This window comes from Maniola hyperantus, chromosome 14 (genome assembly GCF_902806685.2).
Source record: "Maniola hyperantus chromosome 14, iAphHyp1.2, whole genome shotgun sequence".
In the NCBI taxonomy this organism is placed as follows: Eukaryota; Metazoa; Arthropoda; class Insecta; order Lepidoptera; family Nymphalidae; genus Maniola; species Maniola hyperantus.
This window is the reverse complement of record NC_048549.1, coordinates 10,188,618-10,210,593: the sequence shown is the minus strand read 5'-3', so window position 1 is coordinate 10,210,593 and position 21,976 is coordinate 10,188,618. Positions and strand designations below refer to the sequence as shown.

The 21,976-nt window shown below is 37.8% G+C and overlaps 1 protein-coding gene across 1 annotated transcript in view; it reads left to right on the top strand.

Annotated features, from left to right (window-relative positions):
- RhoGEF64C (Rho guanine nucleotide exchange factor at 64C) overlaps positions 1-21,537 on the top strand; it is a 171,132-nt gene extending 149,595 nt beyond the window's left edge. Inside the window, exons 4-11 of the mRNA XM_069503065.1 lie at positions 12,664-14,497; positions 14,740-16,860; positions 16,986-17,263; positions 17,366-17,572; positions 18,043-18,332; positions 18,790-18,901; positions 19,691-19,954; positions 21,103-21,537. Of these exons, the coding sequence (XP_069359166.1) occupies positions 12,664-14,497; positions 14,740-16,860; positions 16,986-17,263; positions 17,366-17,572; positions 18,043-18,332; positions 18,790-18,901; positions 19,691-19,954; positions 21,103-21,234 (5,238 nt within the window). The 3' untranslated portion in view covers positions 21,235-21,537. The remainder of the gene's footprint in view (positions 1-12,663; positions 14,498-14,739; positions 16,861-16,985; positions 17,264-17,365; positions 17,573-18,042; positions 18,333-18,789; positions 18,902-19,690; positions 19,955-21,102) is intronic.
- The last annotated feature ends 439 nt before the right edge of the window (positions 21,538-21,976 follow it).

The window sequence follows — 21,976 nt, the reverse complement described above, 5'->3', positions numbered from 1 at the left end:
TTGATGATTTACATTACAATAAGATACTATTAAATCATAACCTTTTGAGTTGGGTAACATTGACGTTGTATCCTGTCACGGCATAACGATTCTGTAGGGCGATTGTCTAAAACCTGCATCAATCATTATAACAATCTCAATTGTTCTGATTGGCTGAATTTGTGCGATTCTTGTTGCAACAATGCATTGTAGCCAATACTGAGCGAGTGTTAACCAATCAGAGATGATTGCGATCGTGACATTGTAGCTGTCATTCTCCCGCAATCGCGCAGCAGTTCAAAATATTACTACAAATATTTATTTTAGACTCCAAGTTTATGATTAGGTAAATTTTAGCATAATAATCATGGCTATATTTTTAATCGTGATATGACACCCGCGACTTCGTCCGCGTGGAATTAGGTTTTAAAAATCCCATGGGAACTCTTTGATTTTCCGGGATAAAAAGTAGCCCATGTCACTCTCCAGGTCTTTATTTATACCCATGCAAAAATCACGTCAACCCGTTGCACCGCGCCGTAGCGACGTGATTAAAGAACAAACAACAACCAACAAACAAACACACTTTCACATTATTTTATAATAAGGGTACTGATTAGTTATTAAGAACACGAATGGGCATGACAATCCCTGTACTGGTAAACACTGTTACAGTGTATATGAATATATTCTGTGAAAATCAAAGTATTATTTCCGAATGTTACAATAATTAAGAGAACTTCGAAGAGCAATTACTTAACTGGAAATTTCTAAATTATCAAGGCTTAGAGGAATCATAATATCATACAATTTTCCGTTAAAGAAACGACAGCACAGGCATTTATGTAAATAAAATAAACACACAATTTCCTTACCCAAACATAACAATTTCAATATCACTTTTGAGGCATTAATGCTCGAAATACGCTACATAAAGGGGATTTCGCAAAAACGCTGACGTTTACGTAACACCCCTTATCTGGCAAGCGGGATAAACGCTACAGAAAATCGACATAAAGTTGTGTAGCGTCAGCAAAATATACATGCATATTGTACCTAAAGGTATGATTCTGAACCACGCTGCACGCAGCAGCGCTGCCGCAACAGTGCTGTCACCAGCTGTCACAGTCCTGTCGCGGCACTACTGGTCCCCATACAATCTCTATAAGCTTATATGACATTACATTCCGAGCTAGGCAGCAATGTTCCTCTATATTGCTGCCGCGACATTGCTGCCTAGCTCGGAATGTAATGTCATATAAGCTTATAGAGATTGTATGGGGACCAGTAGTGCCGCGACAGGACTGTGACAGCACTGTTGCGGCAGCGCTGCTGCATGCATCGTGGTTCGGAAACATACCTTAGTTGAAATGTAGGGAAAAGTTTATTAACAATCAGTGTTGGAATTCGGCCGACTTTTCTTAATCCCTCGCGTTTTGGCTCTATATGAGAATTGAGATAAACGTTAGGTTTGGGTTTGTTTAAATAAATAAGAAGCTAATATTATGATTAATGTGAAAATTTGTTTGTGTGTTTATCTGTCTATTACATTTTTACATTGTTTGTTCAAATACATGCTATTATTATAAACGTGAAAGTATGTTAGTGTGTCTGTCTATTACCATTTGAGGGATTAATTCTCAAAATACAAAACATAAAGATTTCGCAAAAACGCTGACAATTTCCACATTAACAATGTTGGAATTAAAAGGACTTTTCTAGATTGTTTTAACAATAATTGCTCCTTTTTTGAATTCTGTCTTTAAGAGTTTCCAAGTGAGATTGGGATTAAGGTAGGTATGTATTTATTCCTCATTTCCTGCTAATGTTTCTGCGAACGGTACATGATGTCATATTGTTATGGCGTTCCGGAGGTAAAACTGATTTTATCAGACACATTAATAGCATTAGCTCGTTTGCCGTCTTTATTGCGACCGGTAGAAGCGATTCTCTCGATTGGAAGATGTAATTTTTCGTTCCATTTTCCCGTTCGTTTTATTGATGGCGAAGGTGGGATGTGTAGAACGTGACAGGTCGAGATGGCAATCGGGGAGCGAACGCCCCGCACACCCAAACAGCCCCCGCGCTAACCCGGTGCGGGCAAGCGCGGGTGACGTGCAGGTGTGTGGGGTGTCTCCCCGCCTCATACCCCGATTGCCATCTCAACCTGTCGCGGACTTTAGATTGCTCCGATTGTGCCTCGGATTTAGGTAGGTATATGACATATGTATACTTAACTTACTTAGCTACTAACTGATCCGGCCAGACTTTGCTTGGATAGGAATTCTGAAATCCTTCCTTCTATGTTTGGAAATCCCACATGCAAAATCTCGTCACTAGATCCATCCGTTTTTGACGTTTAATACAAAGATAGCTTGAAACGCACATAACTCTGAAAAGTTAGAGGTGCGGGTCTGGAGTCGACCCCTGACCTCCCGAAGGCTGGTGTCTTATAATCACTAGGCTATTGCTGCTCCTAAATTATTTAGTCTAAATATATAAAAAGGAAAAGGTGACTGACTGACTGACTGGCTGATCTATCAACGCACAGCTCAAACTACTGGACGGATCGAGTTGACATTTGGCATGCAAAGAGCTATTATGACGTAGGCATCCACTAAGAAAGGATTTTTCTAAGGAGGTGAAATAGGGGTTTGAAAATTTGTGTAGTCCACGCGGACGAAGTCGGGAGCGTAAGCTAGTCTACTATAAATAACAAAACGTAGTTTTTCTAGCCTTGATTCATCCGTATTTGCTCTTTCAGCTTCATTTTCTTTTTCATCAGCAAATGAATGAGATCTGTTTGCAATGCCTTCATTCGTAACAAAATAACATTAGACTCGCCTCCACCTCACCTTTAGTCCGCGACAGGTTGAGGTAGCAATCGGGGAGAGAACGTCCCGCACACCTACACGGCTCCCGCGCTAACCCAGTGCGGGCGAGCGCGGGTGACGTGTTGGTGTGCGGGGCGACCCCCCGCCTCATACCCTGATTGCCATCTTAACCTGTCGCGTACTATAGGTACGGTATCGAACACGCTTGCCTCTAGAGACTTTTGTTACCTGATACTTTATGTCGAAGCTGGCACTGTACATTTTCCCATTGTTATTTGCATTTTCATTTACTTTTCTTTTTATGGACGTTGAAAATGTATTTAAAACTATGATATAATTTATAACTAGATGATGCCCGTGATTTTGTCCGCGTGGATTTAGGTTTTTAAAAATCCCGTGAAAACTCTTTGATTTTCCGGGATCAAAAGTAAAGTATATTAATATTATAAATGCGGAAGTGTGTCTCTCTGTCGGTCTGTCTGTCTGTCTGCTAGCTTTTCACGGCCCATCCATTCAACCGATTTTGGTACAATGATAGCTAGCATCACGGGGAAGGACATATTCTACTTTTTATCCCGGAAAGTCCAAGAGTTCCCACGGGATTTTTAAAAACCTAAATCACGCGGACGAAGTCGTGGGCATCGTCTAGTATTGAATAGTAATAAGTATAAACCTTCTAGCATCCCTCTAGTTAACTGATTATAGGGTTCACGTCAAACCATCGTGGCATGTATCATTCCCAATTCCCATTATTGTTTTAAGGTCTAAACGCACTTATCTAAACACACGCTGCGCGACGCGACGCAACGCGTCAGCCAGCGCCTTGCTCTATACAAACTCATAATGTAAACAACATTTGTCGCGCAGCGTCGCTCAAGTACACTTTGTTCCATACAAACTTACTTTTTATACTTACTTTTACTTACTTAATATTATTATGATTGCATCGATTTCATCCTCAGTTTTGATTTGTACCTTGTTATTACCTTGTTATAAGGGGAATATGCAACATCCACATAAACTCAAGAGAGTTTTTGGATGTCAAGCGGAAAAATGTACAATTATTATTTGGTTGAAATAAAGAAATTAAACAAAAAACACTCATATAAACTATATTCGTCGCACCGCGTCGCGCAGCGTCGCTCGAGTGTACTTTGCTCCATACAAACTCCTCTCGTAAACTATATTTGAAGTGCCGCGTCGTCGCGCAGCGCTGCATGTGCGTTTGGACCTTTAACATTTAAGTTTATCCATTAAATGCGTCTCGGGAGATTGCTTTGACATTTCAGTTGCGGGATGACGAACGCACGTTAATATTTAATCATTTGCTATTAGCGATAATGATAATAAATAATTATGAATTAATCAATGAAAATCAGAACAGTTCCGTGTATTTGAATATGTTTAATCAAAATTATAGTTGTTTGAGCAAATTATTAAATTACCAAATGCGAGCATAGTAGAGCATTTATTTTGACATTTAGGATGCATTTAGAGGATCCGCTTCTTTATTTGTCTAAGTACCTACCAACTAGCTTATGCCCGCGACCTCGTCCGCGTGGATTACACAGATTTCAAACTTCTTTTCTATCCCCTTAGGATTCCCATTGAATCAGTCAAAAGCCTGGTTTTTTTTAAATCCATGCCTCATATTATTATGCTTAAAAAACCTTCCAAAATAAGAGTAACAATATTGAACGATTCAGTTGTTCAAAGTAACAAAAAAGTATTGTATTCGCTTATTCATATAAATCGACGCCAGAAACCTGTTAAAGATATGTCAAAAGAGAAATATGCAAAAGGTATCGCATGTTACCGGCTCAGTTACCGAGGTAACGTTACGGTAACGCGATGCGAGGAAATCACTCGAAAGTGGGAACGGGACTGGAAACAGTCGTTTTGTTACGTTTTGTTATGCTCACTTGTTAGGGTACCTATTGTGTGTTGGTTTTGTTTTTGTACTGTAGACTTAGTACAGTACGCGGTCGAAAGTAATGTACATCGACCTTTAGAAGGAGATAGCAGATATTTTGTAGAGCAGTGTCTCTGTCGTTGAAACCGACAAAACGTCATATAGGTATGAGTGACAGAGACAACGCTCTACAAAGCCGAAATGTCTTTCTAAAGGCCGATGTAGGTACATGATTTTGACATCTCACTAATATTTACAGAATTCAAGCGTTGAAAGTGGTTGAAAGGCTGAAAGGCGCAATAGCATCAGAGTAAAATGGACCTAAAATTCCTCGGTTTAAAGTCTAAAATTTAGTACCACCGATTTAATTATACACTTGGAGTGCTGGCTCTAGATGTGGTTTGAACTTGAGCTTAAAACAATTTTACTTTAACGCTGATGTGTTTCAACACTCGAATTTTATAATCGTTGGTGAGATGTAAAATCTCATACTAAGCACACTGGTATTCCATTTACGTAGAATTCTTTTTTTTTTGTTTAAATCGAGGTTAGTTCAGCCTTTATTTGTAGAATCAGGTTATTGTTTTTATAGAAATGTCCAGGCTTTATTAAAATGAGTTTTTTTTTGTAAGCATCTAGGTTATCAACTATTTGTTTCAAAAGAAACGTTCAACTATTGGTAATATTTAACAAGTAAAATAACATAAAAAATACTTTTAAGAGACAGTTTTATTGTACCCATTAAAATATCTTATTCGTAATCAACAAATTCTCGGATATTTCTCGAAAAAATTCACGATTTTCGGAAAGGCTTCCTACAGTACGCGACAGGTCACGATGCCAATCGGGGTATGAGATGGAGGAACGCCGCGCGCACCCGCACGACACCCGCGCTATGCCGCACCGGGTTAGCGCGCGGGCTGTGCAGGTGTGCGGGGCAGCCTGACCCCGATTGCCATCTCGACCTGTCGCGTACTATACTACTAGATCTAAGAAAAAGTATTCATCGTAATCGTAATCGTCAACAAATTCTGGCCTTTGATTGGCTGTGAAAAAATGTAAACAGCGAATCAACCAATCAAAGGGCAGAATTTTTTGACGATTACGATAACGATGAATACGTTTTTCTTACACAATCGGGGGGCTGGATTGAGGAATGGAAACAAGAACTTCGATGTCAATTTTTAAACTTACTTTTTACTCACAATACCTACTGACTTTATAATCGGCAGATCCTTCGTCTTTGCTTATTTAGCGGGCAGTACTCCTGCATTATCAGGATTCAGGAGTTAGAACCTTGAACTCACCTTTATATCATCATGAGACGAGTTTGCAATTTCATAAGAATCAGTTCAGTAGAAGTAGCTAAAAACCCTTCATAGATTTGAACCAGATATACGAAACTGAAAAACTGTTGATCAGAAATTAATATTCATGTAACAAAATATAAAAGATTTGTTATAACATGATAGTAAGTTCAATAAATCCTATATGATAGCGTTCAACACAAATAAAAATAGTACCTACCTACGCTATGTTATAAAAACACCGATATGAAAAATTTAAAGTTCAATTATAAAAGTCTACATGAAAAAATACACAAATATGTTTTCGATAAAGATTTTGAATAAAAATGGTATTTCATCGAATAAATATTTCAACTTCTATTTATGTGCATTTAAAAACAAAAAAATGTAGCCTATGTCCATCCTCGGGATAAAAGTTAACAACGTATATTAAAATCGGTTAAATAGATGGGCCGTGAAAAGTTAGCAGACAGACACACACCTTTGCATTTATAAATTAGTATGGATAATGTTATAGTAGTCACAGAAGAAAATAATATCAACACATATTTATAGTTTAGTTTATAGTAGGAGCTGTGCCTAGTGGCCTGAATACTAATCAGAAGTCGGGGATTCGATCCCGGAAAGGCACCTCTAACTTTTCGGAGTTTTGTGCGTTATAAGAAATTAAATATCACTTGCTTTAACGGTGAAGGAAAACATCGTGAGGATTGAGGAAACCTGCATGCCTGAGAGTTCTCCATAATGTTCTCAAAGGTGTGTGAAGTCCACAAAATCCGCACATGGCCAGCGTGGTAGACTATGGCCAAACCCTTCTCACTTTGAGAGGAGACCCGTGCTCTGCATTTAGCAGGCGATGGGTTGATCATGATCATGATTTATATTTTTAAACTGCAGTTGTTAAAAAGTAAAAAAAAAAATACAAGTGAATCGCAGTAGTAACGTATCCGTGGGAAGTTGCTATATACCCGAGTATCCGATAACCTTTTAAGTAAGTTCTAGAACTACCCTGTTATCGAGTTCTCGAAGAAAAATACGATATATTCGAATGAAACGCGAAGTTTTCCGCGGGTCTGCGCGAACACGGGATTGGTTTTGTATCGCCTGTTTGATAGTTTGTTGGATTGGTTGAGAATACTTTGCGAAATTCTCGCAGCTTTATTCCGATGCCGGTTACAATACGAAAATGTCGTATTTCCTAAGATAAAGTTTGGAATAATACATGCTTTAAAGTTAGTTGCCGAACGTCACAGCGTACATTGAACCTTCATTGAACAAACTCATGGCAGGTACTGGTAATATATATTGTTTTTCATATATATATTATTATACAGGTTATTAGCTATATTATGTGTAGTACGCGACAGGTCGAAATGGCAATTGGGGAATGAACGCCCCGCACACCCGCACAGCCTCCGCGCTAACCCGGTGCAGGCGAGCGCGGGTGTCGTGCGGGTGTGCGGGGCGTCCCCCCGCCTCATACCCCGATTGCCATCTCAATGTTGCGGACAATATCTAGTTCTTTGGCGTAGGTACTTATTATACTCCATTTCATACTCCCATCGTGTACCTACTGCCATACGATGGACTCCGTACCATCCTACAAGAAATAACACTTTTGACTTTTTTTAATTTCAATGGCGGCCATTTTGATTTTTTTTACTATAAAGGCAATAGAAACATACTTTCTGTGAAAATTTCAACTCTCTACCTATTGCGGTTCACGAGATACAGCACGCTGACAGACATACAGCCAGATAGACGGACAGATGGACAGCGGAAGCTAAGTAATTAGGTTCCGTTAGCACCCTTCGGAGCCCTAAAAATTCCGAAGCATCCCCGAAAGGCAGTCTTTCATCAGGATACCGAATCCCATTACTGTGAAAGCGCAAGAACGAGAGAAATCCAACTTTAAGGGCAATTAATTTTATTGCGTTCTAAACAAATGTTTCGTTCAAATAACTTATTCATTAGCTGAATCAATTTCGCGTAATCTGTTCCGTATCTCAAATTGTTTGCAGAACTTTGAAAAGGGTTCCCCTTTAGGTTGGAGTTGGAATTTGTTTTAGAATGGTCCATCCGGACTAAGTAGGGGAGGCTAATTATTTTGTTCGTTGTCTTTTTGCATTTGCGTTCCTCTTAAAATGCTTGAGCGTTAAAATACTTAGTTCAAGTTTGATGAAGATGTTTTAACTAAGGTATGATTCCGAACCACGCTGCACGCAGCAGTGCTGCCGCAACAGTGCTGTCGCGGCACTACTTGTCCCCATACAATCTCTATAAGCATATATGAGATTACATTCCGAGCTAGGCAGCAATGTTCCGCTACATTGCTGCCGCGATTGAGCCTCAATAGCTCAACGGGTAAAGGAGTGGACTGAAAACCGAAAGGTTGACGGTTCAAACCCCGCCCGTTGCACTATTGTCGTACCTACTCCTAGCACAAGCTTGAAGCTTAGTTGGAGAGGAAAGGGGAAAATTAGTCATTTAACATGGCTAATATTCTTTAAAAAAACAGTAAACTACTAAGAGAGAATATAGACAGCGCGTGCCAGACCTTCGTTAGTTGGTATACCTACGATAATAGGTTTATACCTACTGTCATTAAACTTTCCGACTTTGCCTCAGTCAAAAACAACTGACTGAAGTCGCTCTAAATTACTTAATAACACGTCGGTTTTATTCGCCTTATTTGTTACTTTCGTGACAATAAAATAACGCAACAACAAATTCAAGCCTACCTAGTTATCTAAATACGATCGTGGCTGGGCTTTGGCAACCGCAGCCACGACACGATCTACGCTGTTTTTGCAACTAAATACAGCCTGTTTGTGAGGCTGCCTTGAAATTAGAGGTGCCTCTAATTTAAAGGCTTCCTTATCTTCTAACATAGCAGCTTGTAAAGAGCCTAATACACATTGGCCAATGCACTCGGCGAACCTGTAACAGGAACACTTGGCGTTTATTTGCATCGCGTGGTCAGTGCTAGCCGGCTTGCCAAATTTTGAGATCTATAAAACAAAAGAGAGCTAAAAAGCCATAAAACAAAGAAATAAGAAGAACATCTATACCTCTACCCGTAAAACTTAACTCCTCACGCGCCATTTAAATTTTTGTGTCAAATTTCATGTCAATAGTACGATTTTAGTCCTTGAACCGTAGTAAGGTGAACCGTACTTTTGACATGACAGTTGAACCATAGAGTTAAAATGGCGCATGGTGAGTCATTTTGTACGGGCTATAAATTATCTTGGCGTAATTTGCGCGCAGCGTTTAGCTCTTGAACTGAAAAAAAAATCGAGCTCTTTTTGAAAACTTCTTTTCACCATTTGCTTCTTTGAGCGTCCCCTGAAATAGAGTTAGTTACCTAATAAATATATATTTTTTTTTTGAATATTACATAAAAAAATTATACAAATATTATATTTTATAAATATAATTAGGTATGTTAACTAATTCAAAAATTATAAGGCTCTGACAGACGGATAGACGGACGGGCAGACAGACGGACACAAGGATGGCCAGACGGACAGACGTATAAGTGCAAGTCCACTCAAGAAGACTCAGAGATCTCGTTTCGCTCAATCAATAAAATATCTACATATTTTAATTATGAATTGATACTTTTGCCGTAAGTATTACCGATGTTATTGGTTATTCTCACGAGCACAATCTCTATTGTTAAGTTGGTAACATCGATGAGTACCGTGTTATCCACGAGGCGATTGTAGGAGTTAATTGAAAACCGCGTCAATACCCGATACGATACAATACGAAACCCAATTTGGCCTCGTTACTGGATAGTGGATAGTATCCCGTAATCAGAATACGAGTGTATTCTTTGATTGTGTTTGGATAAAAAGCTCTATTTATTCTACAGAGCTTGATTTATTGTTAAAATATTACTTACTAGCGCGTAGTTAAAATATTACTTATTATGCCCGCGACTTCTTCCGCGTGAATTTAGCTTTTTAAAAATCCCGTGGGAACTCTTTAATTTTCCGGGATGACTTAAGATTGAGTTAAAACGAGACAGACCTATGTGAGAGATATAGCTCTCTCTCGTTTTAACTCTGTCTTAAGTCTAAGTAAAGTCAGAATGCGCTCTATAGATCTCACCTTAGTAAGAGCGTGAAGGAAAGACAAACAAAGAAACACACTTTCACATTTATAATATTAGTATAGATATAGACGTCCAAATCTGCTCTATTACCCCGTTCTCTAATTACCCCGTTTTGAAGTCCGGAGACGTAGGTGAATCCTGGAGTACACTATGTGATTCTAATCACAAGTTTCCGATCGTGCATTGTCCGGACTGGCCTGTAGAACAATATGGTGGAATAGAGTCATTAGAGCATCTATGCCTATTGTTAGGCTTGGTTAGGTCTCATCCTTTAAGCTTAATAAGGATTTACATTCCCATTGTTACAACACGAAACAGTTTTTTGATACGTAACTAAAAATGAACACACCTGCATTTCACTTCCATTCACTAATTATTCTAAGCTAGAATACTATACAACGTCGAAAACAATGATTGCGGCAATCAAAATGCAGCAATATAATAAGCAAATCTAAATATATAAAAGGAATAGGTGACTGACTGACTGACTGACTGACTGACTGACTGACTGACTGACTGACTGACTGACTGACTGACGGACTGACTGACTGACTGACTGACTGACTGACGGACTGACTGACTGACTGACTGACTGACTGACTGACTAACGGACTGACTGACTGATCTATCAACGCACAGCTCAAAGTACTGGACGGATTGGGCTGAAATTTGGCGCGCAGATAGCTATGATGACGTAGGCATTCGCTAAGAAAGGATTTTTGAAAATTCAATCCCTTTGAGGGTGAAATAGGGGTTTGAAATTTGTTTAGTCCACGCGGACGAAGTCGCGGGCATAAGCTCGTTCAAGCATAATATTGTTGAAATTTATTTATTTACATGAAATCTTTTATACCACTGAAGTTAAAGTCTGGAAATAAAAGATTACAAACCTGAATAGATGTTATTCTATAATACTAGTCATTTCATATAATACGAGCTTATTCCCACGACTTTGTCCGCGTAGATTACACAAATTACAAACCCTTACTTTACCCCCTTAGAGATTGAATTTTCAAAAATTCTTTCTAAGCGGATGTCTACGTTATAAAAGCTATCTGCGTGCCAAATTTCAACCCGATCCGTCCAGTAGTTTGACCTGTGTGTTGATAGATCAGCCAGTCAATCAGTCAGTTAGTCAGTCAGTCACCTTTTCCTTTTATTTATTTAGACTAGATGATGCCCGCGACTTCGTCCGCGTGGACTTAGGTTTTTCAAAATCCCATGGGAACTCTTTAATTTTCCGGGATAAAAAGTAGCCTATGTCCTTCCCCGGTATGCAAGCTATCTCTGTACCAAATTTCGTCAAAATCGGTTGAACGGATGAGCCGTGAAAGGCTAGCAGACAGACAGACAGACAGACAGACAGACACACTTTCGCATTTATAATATTAGTATGGATTAGTCGCTTGACCACAATCACACCTGATCCAAAGTGATTATGTGGCCTAAAATGGATCGCATTTACCTAGAAGATGCATATTCACTCTTGTTTTAAAGATAAATACCCGGATTATAAATGGTAGGAAACACAGATCGCAGAATAGTATTCCAAACTTTGCAATGCATCTAAAGAATGATGAAGCAAAATGTTTCGTATTTCAAAATTATACTGTAAATAAATATAAGTACTTAGTGGCTGTTTTAAAGTTAAATTAACCATATTATGTTTAACAAAGAGTAAATAACATTTCTCTTAAATAAAATCAGTTTAAGGTCTAAAGATAGCCAATTATATCAATAAATACAGCAGCTTTTGTTCTAAACAAGACTTTTCGAAATTCAGACGGCCTCGCTAATTAGTTGAAGCTCGCACAAAGGGAACTATTGTAAAATGATTACAAAAAACGTTTTTAACTGCTTGAATATGACTTGTATAACAAATAAAGTTATAAAGCATTCAAGCCGAATACTAAAGAAATAATTGATAGGGAGTTTCTGATTGAGAATGAAAATTAAAGGCTTTGTTAAAGCAATAATGGAAAATTCTGTCTCCTTAGTGAGTTTTATAGCACATGTTTTATTTTTCATATATATCTGAGACAGCGTACTTATCACGCATATTAATGTTTAGGTATTAATATACAATACAAATATTGTGTGTGTGTGTGTGTGTGTGTGTGTGTGTGTGTGTGTGTGTGTGTGTGTGTGTGTGTGTGTGAATGTATGTATGTGTGAGTTGCTAAGTGTGTGCTAGTGAGCGTGTACGCGAGTGCCCGAGTCTGTTTTAAGATCAAATGATATTTTGTGCAATGTATATACCGACATATGTAAATACCGATAATCTTTCTATACATATAAATAATATACGATTTGACTGACTGACATAATATCAACGTACAGCTAAACTCGTTGTATTCTGAAACTTATATATACGAGTATATTTCTCTACAACGTGATCCCACTCAGAAAGAATTTGCAGAAATTCCACCCGAGTGGAATCGAAGTGGGTTAGCTAGTTATTTTTAAAATCCTAATGAACTTCAACTTATTACTTATTTTTCTTTTCAGATTTACGAAGCACCTGAAAGTACGCGTCCGAAAAAATGGTCTTCGAAACTGAGACTCAATACCTCGGGGAGTTCGAAATCTTCAGAGAAGTCACCCGAAAGCCCTTACATGTATGGAACTATTAGTGGACAAGGTGGTTCAGCACTATCGAAATCCATGAAGTATGCAGAAACGTGGCTCTATGGGTCCGTGAGGACCCATACTCCAACAGGAAGGCCGAGTGTCTTCTCAGCATATCCAGAGGTTCCTGGACCTGTCCTAATAAGTACTCCTCAAAAACCAACTCCGCATAATTATGCTGTTATACTATGTTCCTGTCCTGAATACCTTAACGGTACGAAGAAAACCAGCTCTACCAAAGTCAGTATATGTAAGAAATGCAAAGGATCTCGCTTGCCACTAACTATAACTGACAGTCCACGATTGCTAGTAGGTGGAACTGTGCGTGGTCCTCAAGTCAATCGTGATGCTGGTGGTTTATTAAGAGCTGGTACTGTCAGAGTTCAAAGCACTAAATCTAGGCCTAGTATTCTTAAACCCAACGGCGATAATGATCCCTACGACTTAATGCGTAGAAGTAGATTAGCTCCTCCACATGAAACTCGTATCGGGAGTCAGTTTTCAACGACGAGATCTCGGGCCAAGAGTATAAGCCCGTGTCGGATTAAAACTAAACAACCAAGTCCAGAAACTCTCAGCAAAAGTCGAAGTAAATCAGTGAGCCGGGTAAATGAACTATGGATTGATGAAGATAATTCAACGGATAAAAAGAAATCCATATTATCTTGTGACATAAATCCCTACGAGTTGGTAAAAACGAGTGGTAGTTCTAAGTCTATGGTCGAAATTGAGTTTGACGATGATTTTGGGGATGTCTTTCAAGATTCTCCTAAATCTAGGTCTTTAAATAAGTCTAAATCTGATACAAATGTTAAAGCAATTAGTGGACAAAGGATAAGGGTATCAAATGAACTAAAAAATAATAGCATAGAAGAAGGATCTGTATATGACCCTGTTAATTATGATCTCAAAAATTATGACTTCAAATCTACTGATATGTCTTCAGCATTATCTTTACCAAACATTAAAAATGAAAATAGTAAATTAGCATCATTAGGTAAAAGTAGTAATAAAAAAGTAGCAAGTATATCAAATGCAAATCGTGTAAAGCAGAAGAGTGTTTCACCGAAAAGACCACCGAGAAGAGTAAGGCACAACAAAACAGAGGATGACAGTGAAAGTGATAATCAGCGCTTACCTGAAAGAAACTTTAATAAAAAGCCCACCAGTGATTACTCACGAAGCCCTAAATATAAAAATCACAATTCTGATACAATTAAATCTATTCTTAAAAAACCAAGAAACTACGAATTGAATGACACTAAAAACAAAGTTGAAATTAATGAAGACTCATTTGAAAGTAAACGTATTAATTCTTCACAATTTTATCTTCCAAAACCTAAAGATAAGAGCTTGAATTCATCTCAAAATATATATCAACGAAAAAGAGTTCAATTTCTTGTCGATAATGAAGAAACCAAAGTAATATTTACAGCAGAATTAAATTTACATGATAATAACTTAAAAGAAGAAAAACCAAGCATCGTTGTTGAAACGGAAGAAGAAGTAATTGCTGAAGGTGATGTCGTTAGCCATAGTTTAGAAGCAGCTGAAAATAATATGACATATTTGAATGACACTATTCATCTCCAGAATGATTCAGAAGTATATGAAGATGTGCAAATCAATTTAGAATTAAATAAAATTGCAACAGACATCATAGCAAGTAATACTGTAAAAGAAGAAAGGGATGCTATTCCTATGAACAACGAAGGTAATATTTTTATCACTTAAAACAATAATAGTTAATTAATATTGCAGCGCAGCTAGTAGCTGGTGCCCACCATGCGCTGCAATGTGCCATACCTTAATTAAAATGTTTCCATAAGTCCTAATAATAACTGTACAAAACGGTATTGCAACCGGACAAATGGTAAAACGGGATAAAAAATTATCCTATATGCATAAATATTTACTACTTAACAAAATTAATTTAACATGCGTATTTTTTTTCAGATAACAATGTACCTAAAATTCCAGTTCTACGTCGCTCTGAATCAGAAAGGTTAGCATCAACTATATGCATTTCTCCTCCAAAGTTTTTGGACACTATGGCTCTGCGGTCTAAAACTAAACATGGTCATACAAGTCAAGTGTTTTTGGAATTTGTGAATGAAATTGAGACAATATCGCAACAAAAATGTGACAGTCCCGAAAACCACATCAAGCCAAATGATGATAATGTTCAAGAGTCTCCAAGTAAAAATGATATTGACATCGGAAATTTAAGTGATAGTAGCGAGATAACAAGTAAAGTGCTTAAAAATTTACGCCATGGTATAGTAGGTTCACCAGAACCACCGCCAAGGTTAAAATCTAAATCAAAGAAACACAATTACGTTAAAACTAGATTTGTGCGACACAATTCTTCAAGTTCAACTAGTGATGAATGGTCAGATACAAATGACAATGAACAAAAAACTGTACTTAGAGTTAAACAATTTGATTCTGATGAGTTCGAAGAGCCAAAGGCAAGAAAAGAGAATTGTAAGAGTATGGAAATAGAACCAAGAAAAACCTCAATACAAATTAACGGCAACGAATGCTATTCCACTATGAATGTTAGGGGAGATACACCAATATATCTCTCATCAGTAGTTGTAAATGATGACTATAGTAATGCTTGTAATACTTATCAAACAGGGACCACTGTTACTATAAGTGTAGGGTCACCAAAACCTGAACTGAAAAAGACGAAAAGTCAAATTTATATAGGAGCAGAGTTTCCAGGGCAAATTGATAAAACAGAAGAATTAAATACATATGAAGACTATTGCAATGATGCTTATAAAAATCAATATTTAGAGTCTTTTCATAAAAATGATATAACTTCTATCTTAAATGATCCCGTTGAAGCTGTGAGAAGAAACCTAATACCTCATGTTTGTGGAAAAAAAGATGACATCAATAACTTAGCAAATGTCGGAGATCAAAGAAATATAGTAGATGAAGGCAAACCTTCTGAAAGTGGTAATTATATCACGAAACTCTTTGATGATCCATTCTTTTCACATTTAGCAGAGGGTCTTGATTCGGATCTAGTTAAGAAATTAATAGAAAACTCGTTAATAAAACTCCAAGAGACCAAACATCAAGAAGGGACAGAAAGCAGCAAAGCAACCATAGAAAAACTAATAGAAAGCTCTCTTATAAATTTAAAAGAAGAAGTTCAAAAAGAAAACAATCAAAAGGAGAAAAATACAGATAATATGACTAAAAATACTTTAGAGGAAGAAAATAGTGCACATGAAAGTACAGGTTGCTTAGAACATGATGATAAAGGCTGCTCTGCTCCCTATGAAAGTATGGAGTACGAGAGCGGAGCCATGGGACTTTTTTCAGATATGGAACCAATGTCCGACTGTTATAATGCATCAGCAAGTGAATTGTCAACCGAGGATGACACTAATTCTACGAGATCAAAGTTTTACCAAATGTTAGTAGATGCTGCAATTTGCGACATTGAAATAGCAAATAATACAGATGACGATCATCTATATGAATCAATCAGATTAAATAGTGATCCAATTTATGAAGAAATTGGAGATATGCCTCCACCATTACCAATAAATCCTCCTCCTAATTCTTTGTTGTCGTTAGATGACGAAAAAAGGAGTGGATCACGATCAATTTTTGAAGGCGCATCCAAATATGATATACTATCTTACTTAGTAGATGCGAAAGAAAGAGGAATCGATGATGAAGAAACGTATATTACAAATTATGCCAATGAAAATGATAATTCCACAATGTTAGATGAATCAAAAGAAAAGTCTGAGGTAATTAAATCTAAACTTATTAGCAGTAACACCAGTCAGCTATCTAATGCATCAGATTCAAGTGAAGATAACTCATTAATAATTAATCAAGACAGTATAGAAAAGACTCTGGTATGTAAAAAACCTTCAGCTGAAATTGAGAGGAATGATTCCGGAGTTGGTTCTGAAACCAGTAAATCTTCTAGAAGTAGACTGCAAGGAAAAATCACACCAAGTAATATGATGAGTGACAAGGATGCTCCAATTCATTTATGTGAAGATTGTGATACTGCGGTTGAAACTCAAATTACTGAACAAGGTAAGGTTAATATGTGGTTTCCTCTATGTGTAAGGTTTATATTGGATATAAACCTTACACATAGAGTTTATTATGTTTAAGTTTTTGTTATCTGTAATTTAATTATTTGGACCATTTATTTTTAGGTTCGGTTTACGCTCCCTTAGTATGTCGAAAATGTTCTAAGAAGAGAACTGAAAGAAAAGAAATAATTACAGAAATAGTGGAAACTGAAGAGAAATATGGCCGTGATCTACAAATTATTCTTGAAGAGTTTTATAAACCCATGTTAGTTGCTGGTTTACTGACGCAGGAACAATTAAGTGCAATTTTTTTAAACGTTGAAGAATTAATAGATAATAATCAAGTGTTATCTGAAAAACTAAGAGATGCTCTCGAAATTGCCGTGGAACAGGGGGATGAGGTATTTGATAATCTACTAACAACAACTAATTATCCTTTAACACGAGATATTTTAAAGGAAACGTTTGTCAGCATTCTTCATGATCTCTTAATTTTTTTTCAGGACTTATTGACGGTTAACGTTGGCAAGATTCTCTTGGAGTGTTCTGGTATGCTGACAGCTTTTCAGTCATATTGTGTAAAACAAGCAGGCGCCGCTTTGCTTTTAGCCGGTTTGGAGAAGGAGAAGGAACTCCTGAGGATATTCTTGCGCGTCTCGCAAATGGAAAATGCGGTTCTGAGGAGGATGAATCTAAACTCGTTCCTCATGGTAGGGTGCCGCATACTTCTTTTCATTTTAATTTCCTTTTATAAGAATACGTATTTTATTTATTTTTATCAAAGAAGTAATTAAACTATTAATAAACTTAAATCTAAAAAAAAAAAAGCTTTTATAATACATTCTAGTATGAACGAGTTGAAGTAAAATTATCATATAGATGTGATGTACTTAGATGTTTTTTATTGTCTATAATATTGTTTATTTGTGCCTTTGCATGCTTTTACCTTTTTTAAATGATATTCAATTTATCTTTTTTAACTTAATGAAGTGTACAATTAACTATTTTATATTTAATTCTATTTTACATTGTCGTATATTGATTATTGATACGTATATCATTAAATTGAAAGAACAGAGTTTTTATTTACTTATTCAAAAATGTATGACAACATGATGATAAAAATTTCAATATATTTAAAGTCTGATATTCAAGTTTTAATACAGTAAATTATCGTTAGGTGCCGGTTCAACGCGTGACAAAATATCCACTCCTTCTTTCGCGGCTGTACCGTGCAACACCGACTTGCGCATCAGAAAGAGATGACGTAAAGGGTGCTCAGCGCTGCGTTGAATCCAGACTAGAAGAGATCAACGCTGCTGCCGCCGCCGCTGCTGCAGCTGCAAGGGATGTGCCGTTGTGGAGAAGGCTTGCTGCAGCAAGACGGACGGCGCATGATTTACACGTCGCTGACATAAGGCTGAGGAAGATGGCTGTTGATGTGCTGGATTGGAATCATGATGATGCTAGGTGAAGTTTTGTTGGAAAATATTTTACGGTTATCTACACAACTCAAGTAATTCTTGGTATGGACAACTTGATACAAACTGGCAGAGCCAAAGCGTGGCGTGGGATCTTTCTTGAACAGCTCAAACTAAGCTTGATTTACTTTGACATATCAGCAGAGGAGGACCCAAAGGACCTAAAAGGACTGACTGACTGACTGATCTATCAACGCACAGCTCAAACTACTGGACGGATCGGGCTGAAATTCGGTATGCATATAGCTATTATGACGTAAGCATCCGCTAAGAAAGGATTTTTGAAAATTCAACCCCTAAGGGGGTGAAATAGGGGTTTGAAATTTATGTGGTCCACGTGGACTAAGTCGCGAGCATAAGCTTGTTTGTGATAAGTACACAACTAAAACGAATTATAATTTCTAAACTTTTCAGTCCTATTAAAGTGTCGTTAATGTGTTTGAAAGGTTTGCAATGGAGGGCAAGCTGCTGTTTACACAACCCAACGACAACAACTGGCGCAAGGGTCGGACGATCAAACTGATGTCGATCAACGCCCTTTTGGTAACTAATGGAAAGGTGAACCTATTTTTGTATTCTACCTTTTTACATCCCTTATTGAAGATCACAGACCACCACCTATAGGCGCCTAATAGCCGGGCACCCCGATCGCCAAGCTTAAGCAGTTAATTCGTCGGTCCACGCCGGTTTGGTACCCTCATTCCGCACATTGTCTTGATTACGTGACTTTTGAGTCCACCAATCACAGCAAAGCATTCTCCCCTGTCCCCCGCCAACATTTTACGATTATGTTTTTAAGTATATGCGTAGGTACTCTTGAGGTTGAATTCTCTGTGTTGAAGATACAACTTCTTTCGGCGTGTTGAGTTGGAGAAAAAAACTATAATTGTTACTTGCATTTTCGGTGGGCAGCAATGAGCGAGTAACTGGCCTAGTCTGTACTAATATTATAAAGAAGGTAAAGTCTTGTTTATAGGGAGTAATCTCTGGAACTACTTAACCGATTTTGAAAATTCTTTTATCAGCATTCTATTCATTTTACATTATTTCTGAGTGACATAGGCTATATTTTATTTTAAACAAAATTGAGATCCCTACGAAAATTGTAATAAGCCACCCGTGCGAAGCCGAGCCGGGTTGCTAGTCTAAAATAAAAGATAATCTGGAACGTGTATGATAGATAATTATTTATTATTTATTAGATTTCGTCCGCAAGAATTAAGATATTTTTCTCGTGGGAATTCTTTGATTTTCCGGGATGTATGTATTAGTTAACGAAAAGCCATATAAAGTATCAGAGATTGGGACTAGTTTATAAACTTACCATATTATCATTTTTACTTCCAGCCAACGATCGCTCACAAAACGAACGAATTACGGGAAACGAGAGAAGCAAGAGACAGAGAGGCGAGAGAAAGAGAAGGGGAGGCTCTCTTCGCACGCAGTGGAGTGAGAGAGGCTGCTTTGCTGTTAGTGAGAGAGAAGGCAGGGAGATACACGTTGCAGAGAGAACCGCTATTCCTTGATCGCTGCGTGGTCGCCGCGGACCACGAGCCTGAACATTTCTTCGAAGTCCACGAGATTACGACTAAGGATTCCTTTATTTTTAAGGTATGAGTCACAAAGCTGTTGCGCAAATTTGAGGAGCCGGCGAACAAAACGGTTTAACTGCAAGAAATAAAATTTTACATGAGGAGCAAAAAAAACTGAAAAAAAGCTGTTGAAACTTTGCTGTAATTATGCCGTTTTGATCGAAGATACGATTTTAGCACTCAATTTTAGCACTGTTTTAGGCCATTTTGTGTGGATATGACTTTTTAGATAAGTTGTATAGTACGCCACAGGTCGAGATGGCAATCGGGGAAATACCTAGATAATGTTCCTTCCCATATTCATACAAAAAAACGGTTTCATTTTCAGTTAAAATTTTATTAATCAAAATTTTGGTCAAAGAAATAATATTATTATGTTGACACGTTTATCTAAAAGCAGTATGCTGACTCCGGGCAGTGCCAACGTTTATGCATTGCAGTGTAGTCAGCACTTGCAATATATTTTGGCACAAGCCATTGCACTTTATTTACGAGTGAGATGCTCGCTTTATTTGGCACGCGATTTTTGTGACGCGCCTGCGGTTAGGACAATAGCTAACATGTGTTTGCATAAATTGGCTAAAAACATTTTCTATTAATGTTTAGCATAGTTTTATAGGTGTTGTTTATACGCAGCATGTGGATATGAAATTTAAAATTTGGCTTCTACTATTAGATCTCTAAATTTCATGTTTGTATATTGATGTTCTCGCTAATTTACAAAGCATTCAAAGTCTGTTATTCGTTTCGAATTTCGAACCCCTTCATTTTTGCAAACCTAGGCCTATGGTATTCCAGATTTCTTTCTCTTTGGGTATTTTTAGGAATATCGTAGACCTAGGGTAGGACGATCTCCCTGGCGCAGTGGTGAACGCTGAGGAAGACCACAGCGACCACACCCGGGACCACCCACTAATCCCTTCGGGTTAGCATCCCGGCAGGGGCAACTTGGGAACTTATTATTTCTAAATTGTCACTGGTCTAATCTGGTAGAAGTACAATGGCGTGTAGAAATCAAAGGGGTATGATTTAATAAAAACTGCCGTAGGTACCCCTTCTAGGTTAGCCCACTTCCATCTTAGATCCATCATCACTTTCCATCACGTGAGATTGTAGTCAAGGGCTAGCTAAAACAGAATTTATAAAATCTCTTTCTCCATGTTACAGGCAGAAGAGAGTGCACGCACACGCATCTGGTACCGGCAGATCCAGTACCACGCCCAAGGCGCCGGCGCATGGCGGAAACGGCGCAACGCTCTCGCTAACATCATGATAAATCCTATGCTTACTAGAAACTAAATTGACTACAGAATTATACCAGCTTCCCACGGTGCGTGACATTACGGACGGACACGGACCAGCCTGCACCGACGCACCAGTGGGAAGAGAATCGTCCGTGGTAGCCCGCCCGGTGCGTCTGATCCGCTGATGACAGAATGGGTTCGAATTTCATGACTCACGCAGACTGGCACGCACCGTTGGAAGAGCCTTGTGCTCGATGCGTGAGTGTTCGTGGTCGTCGGCCGTGCATGATAATGCATAGAATCACGCACCGTGGGAAGCCAGTATAAGACTACAGAAAAACAGCCATTTTAATATTGAAGAGTTTGCGTAAAAGTAGGTAGGGCAGATCTTAAATACTAATGGATTTTTTTGACGTGCTGTCCATTTTGATACTTATTAATTATCCTATTAGAGCTGCGCTCAAAATTATTTATTATTATTAACGGCATTACAAAAATTAGACTACTTGTTGGGCCCAAAATTGAGCCCCAAAAATTATTACATAATTTATTTCTCTACTTTGAATTAAGTATATTTTTCAGTAGTCTGAAACAAAATTTGACGAGTACCTACACAAAATAATTTAAAACCGTATGTTTGAAATTTACTGCATGTGCATTTTCCAAAATGACTGTTTAACAAAGTTTTACATCAAATGACTGTTTAACATCTGAATTTTATTAGATAGGTATTAATTTATATGCACAAAAAGTATATGTGGATAATGTTGATACAAAAGTAAAATGATTTGCGTTAG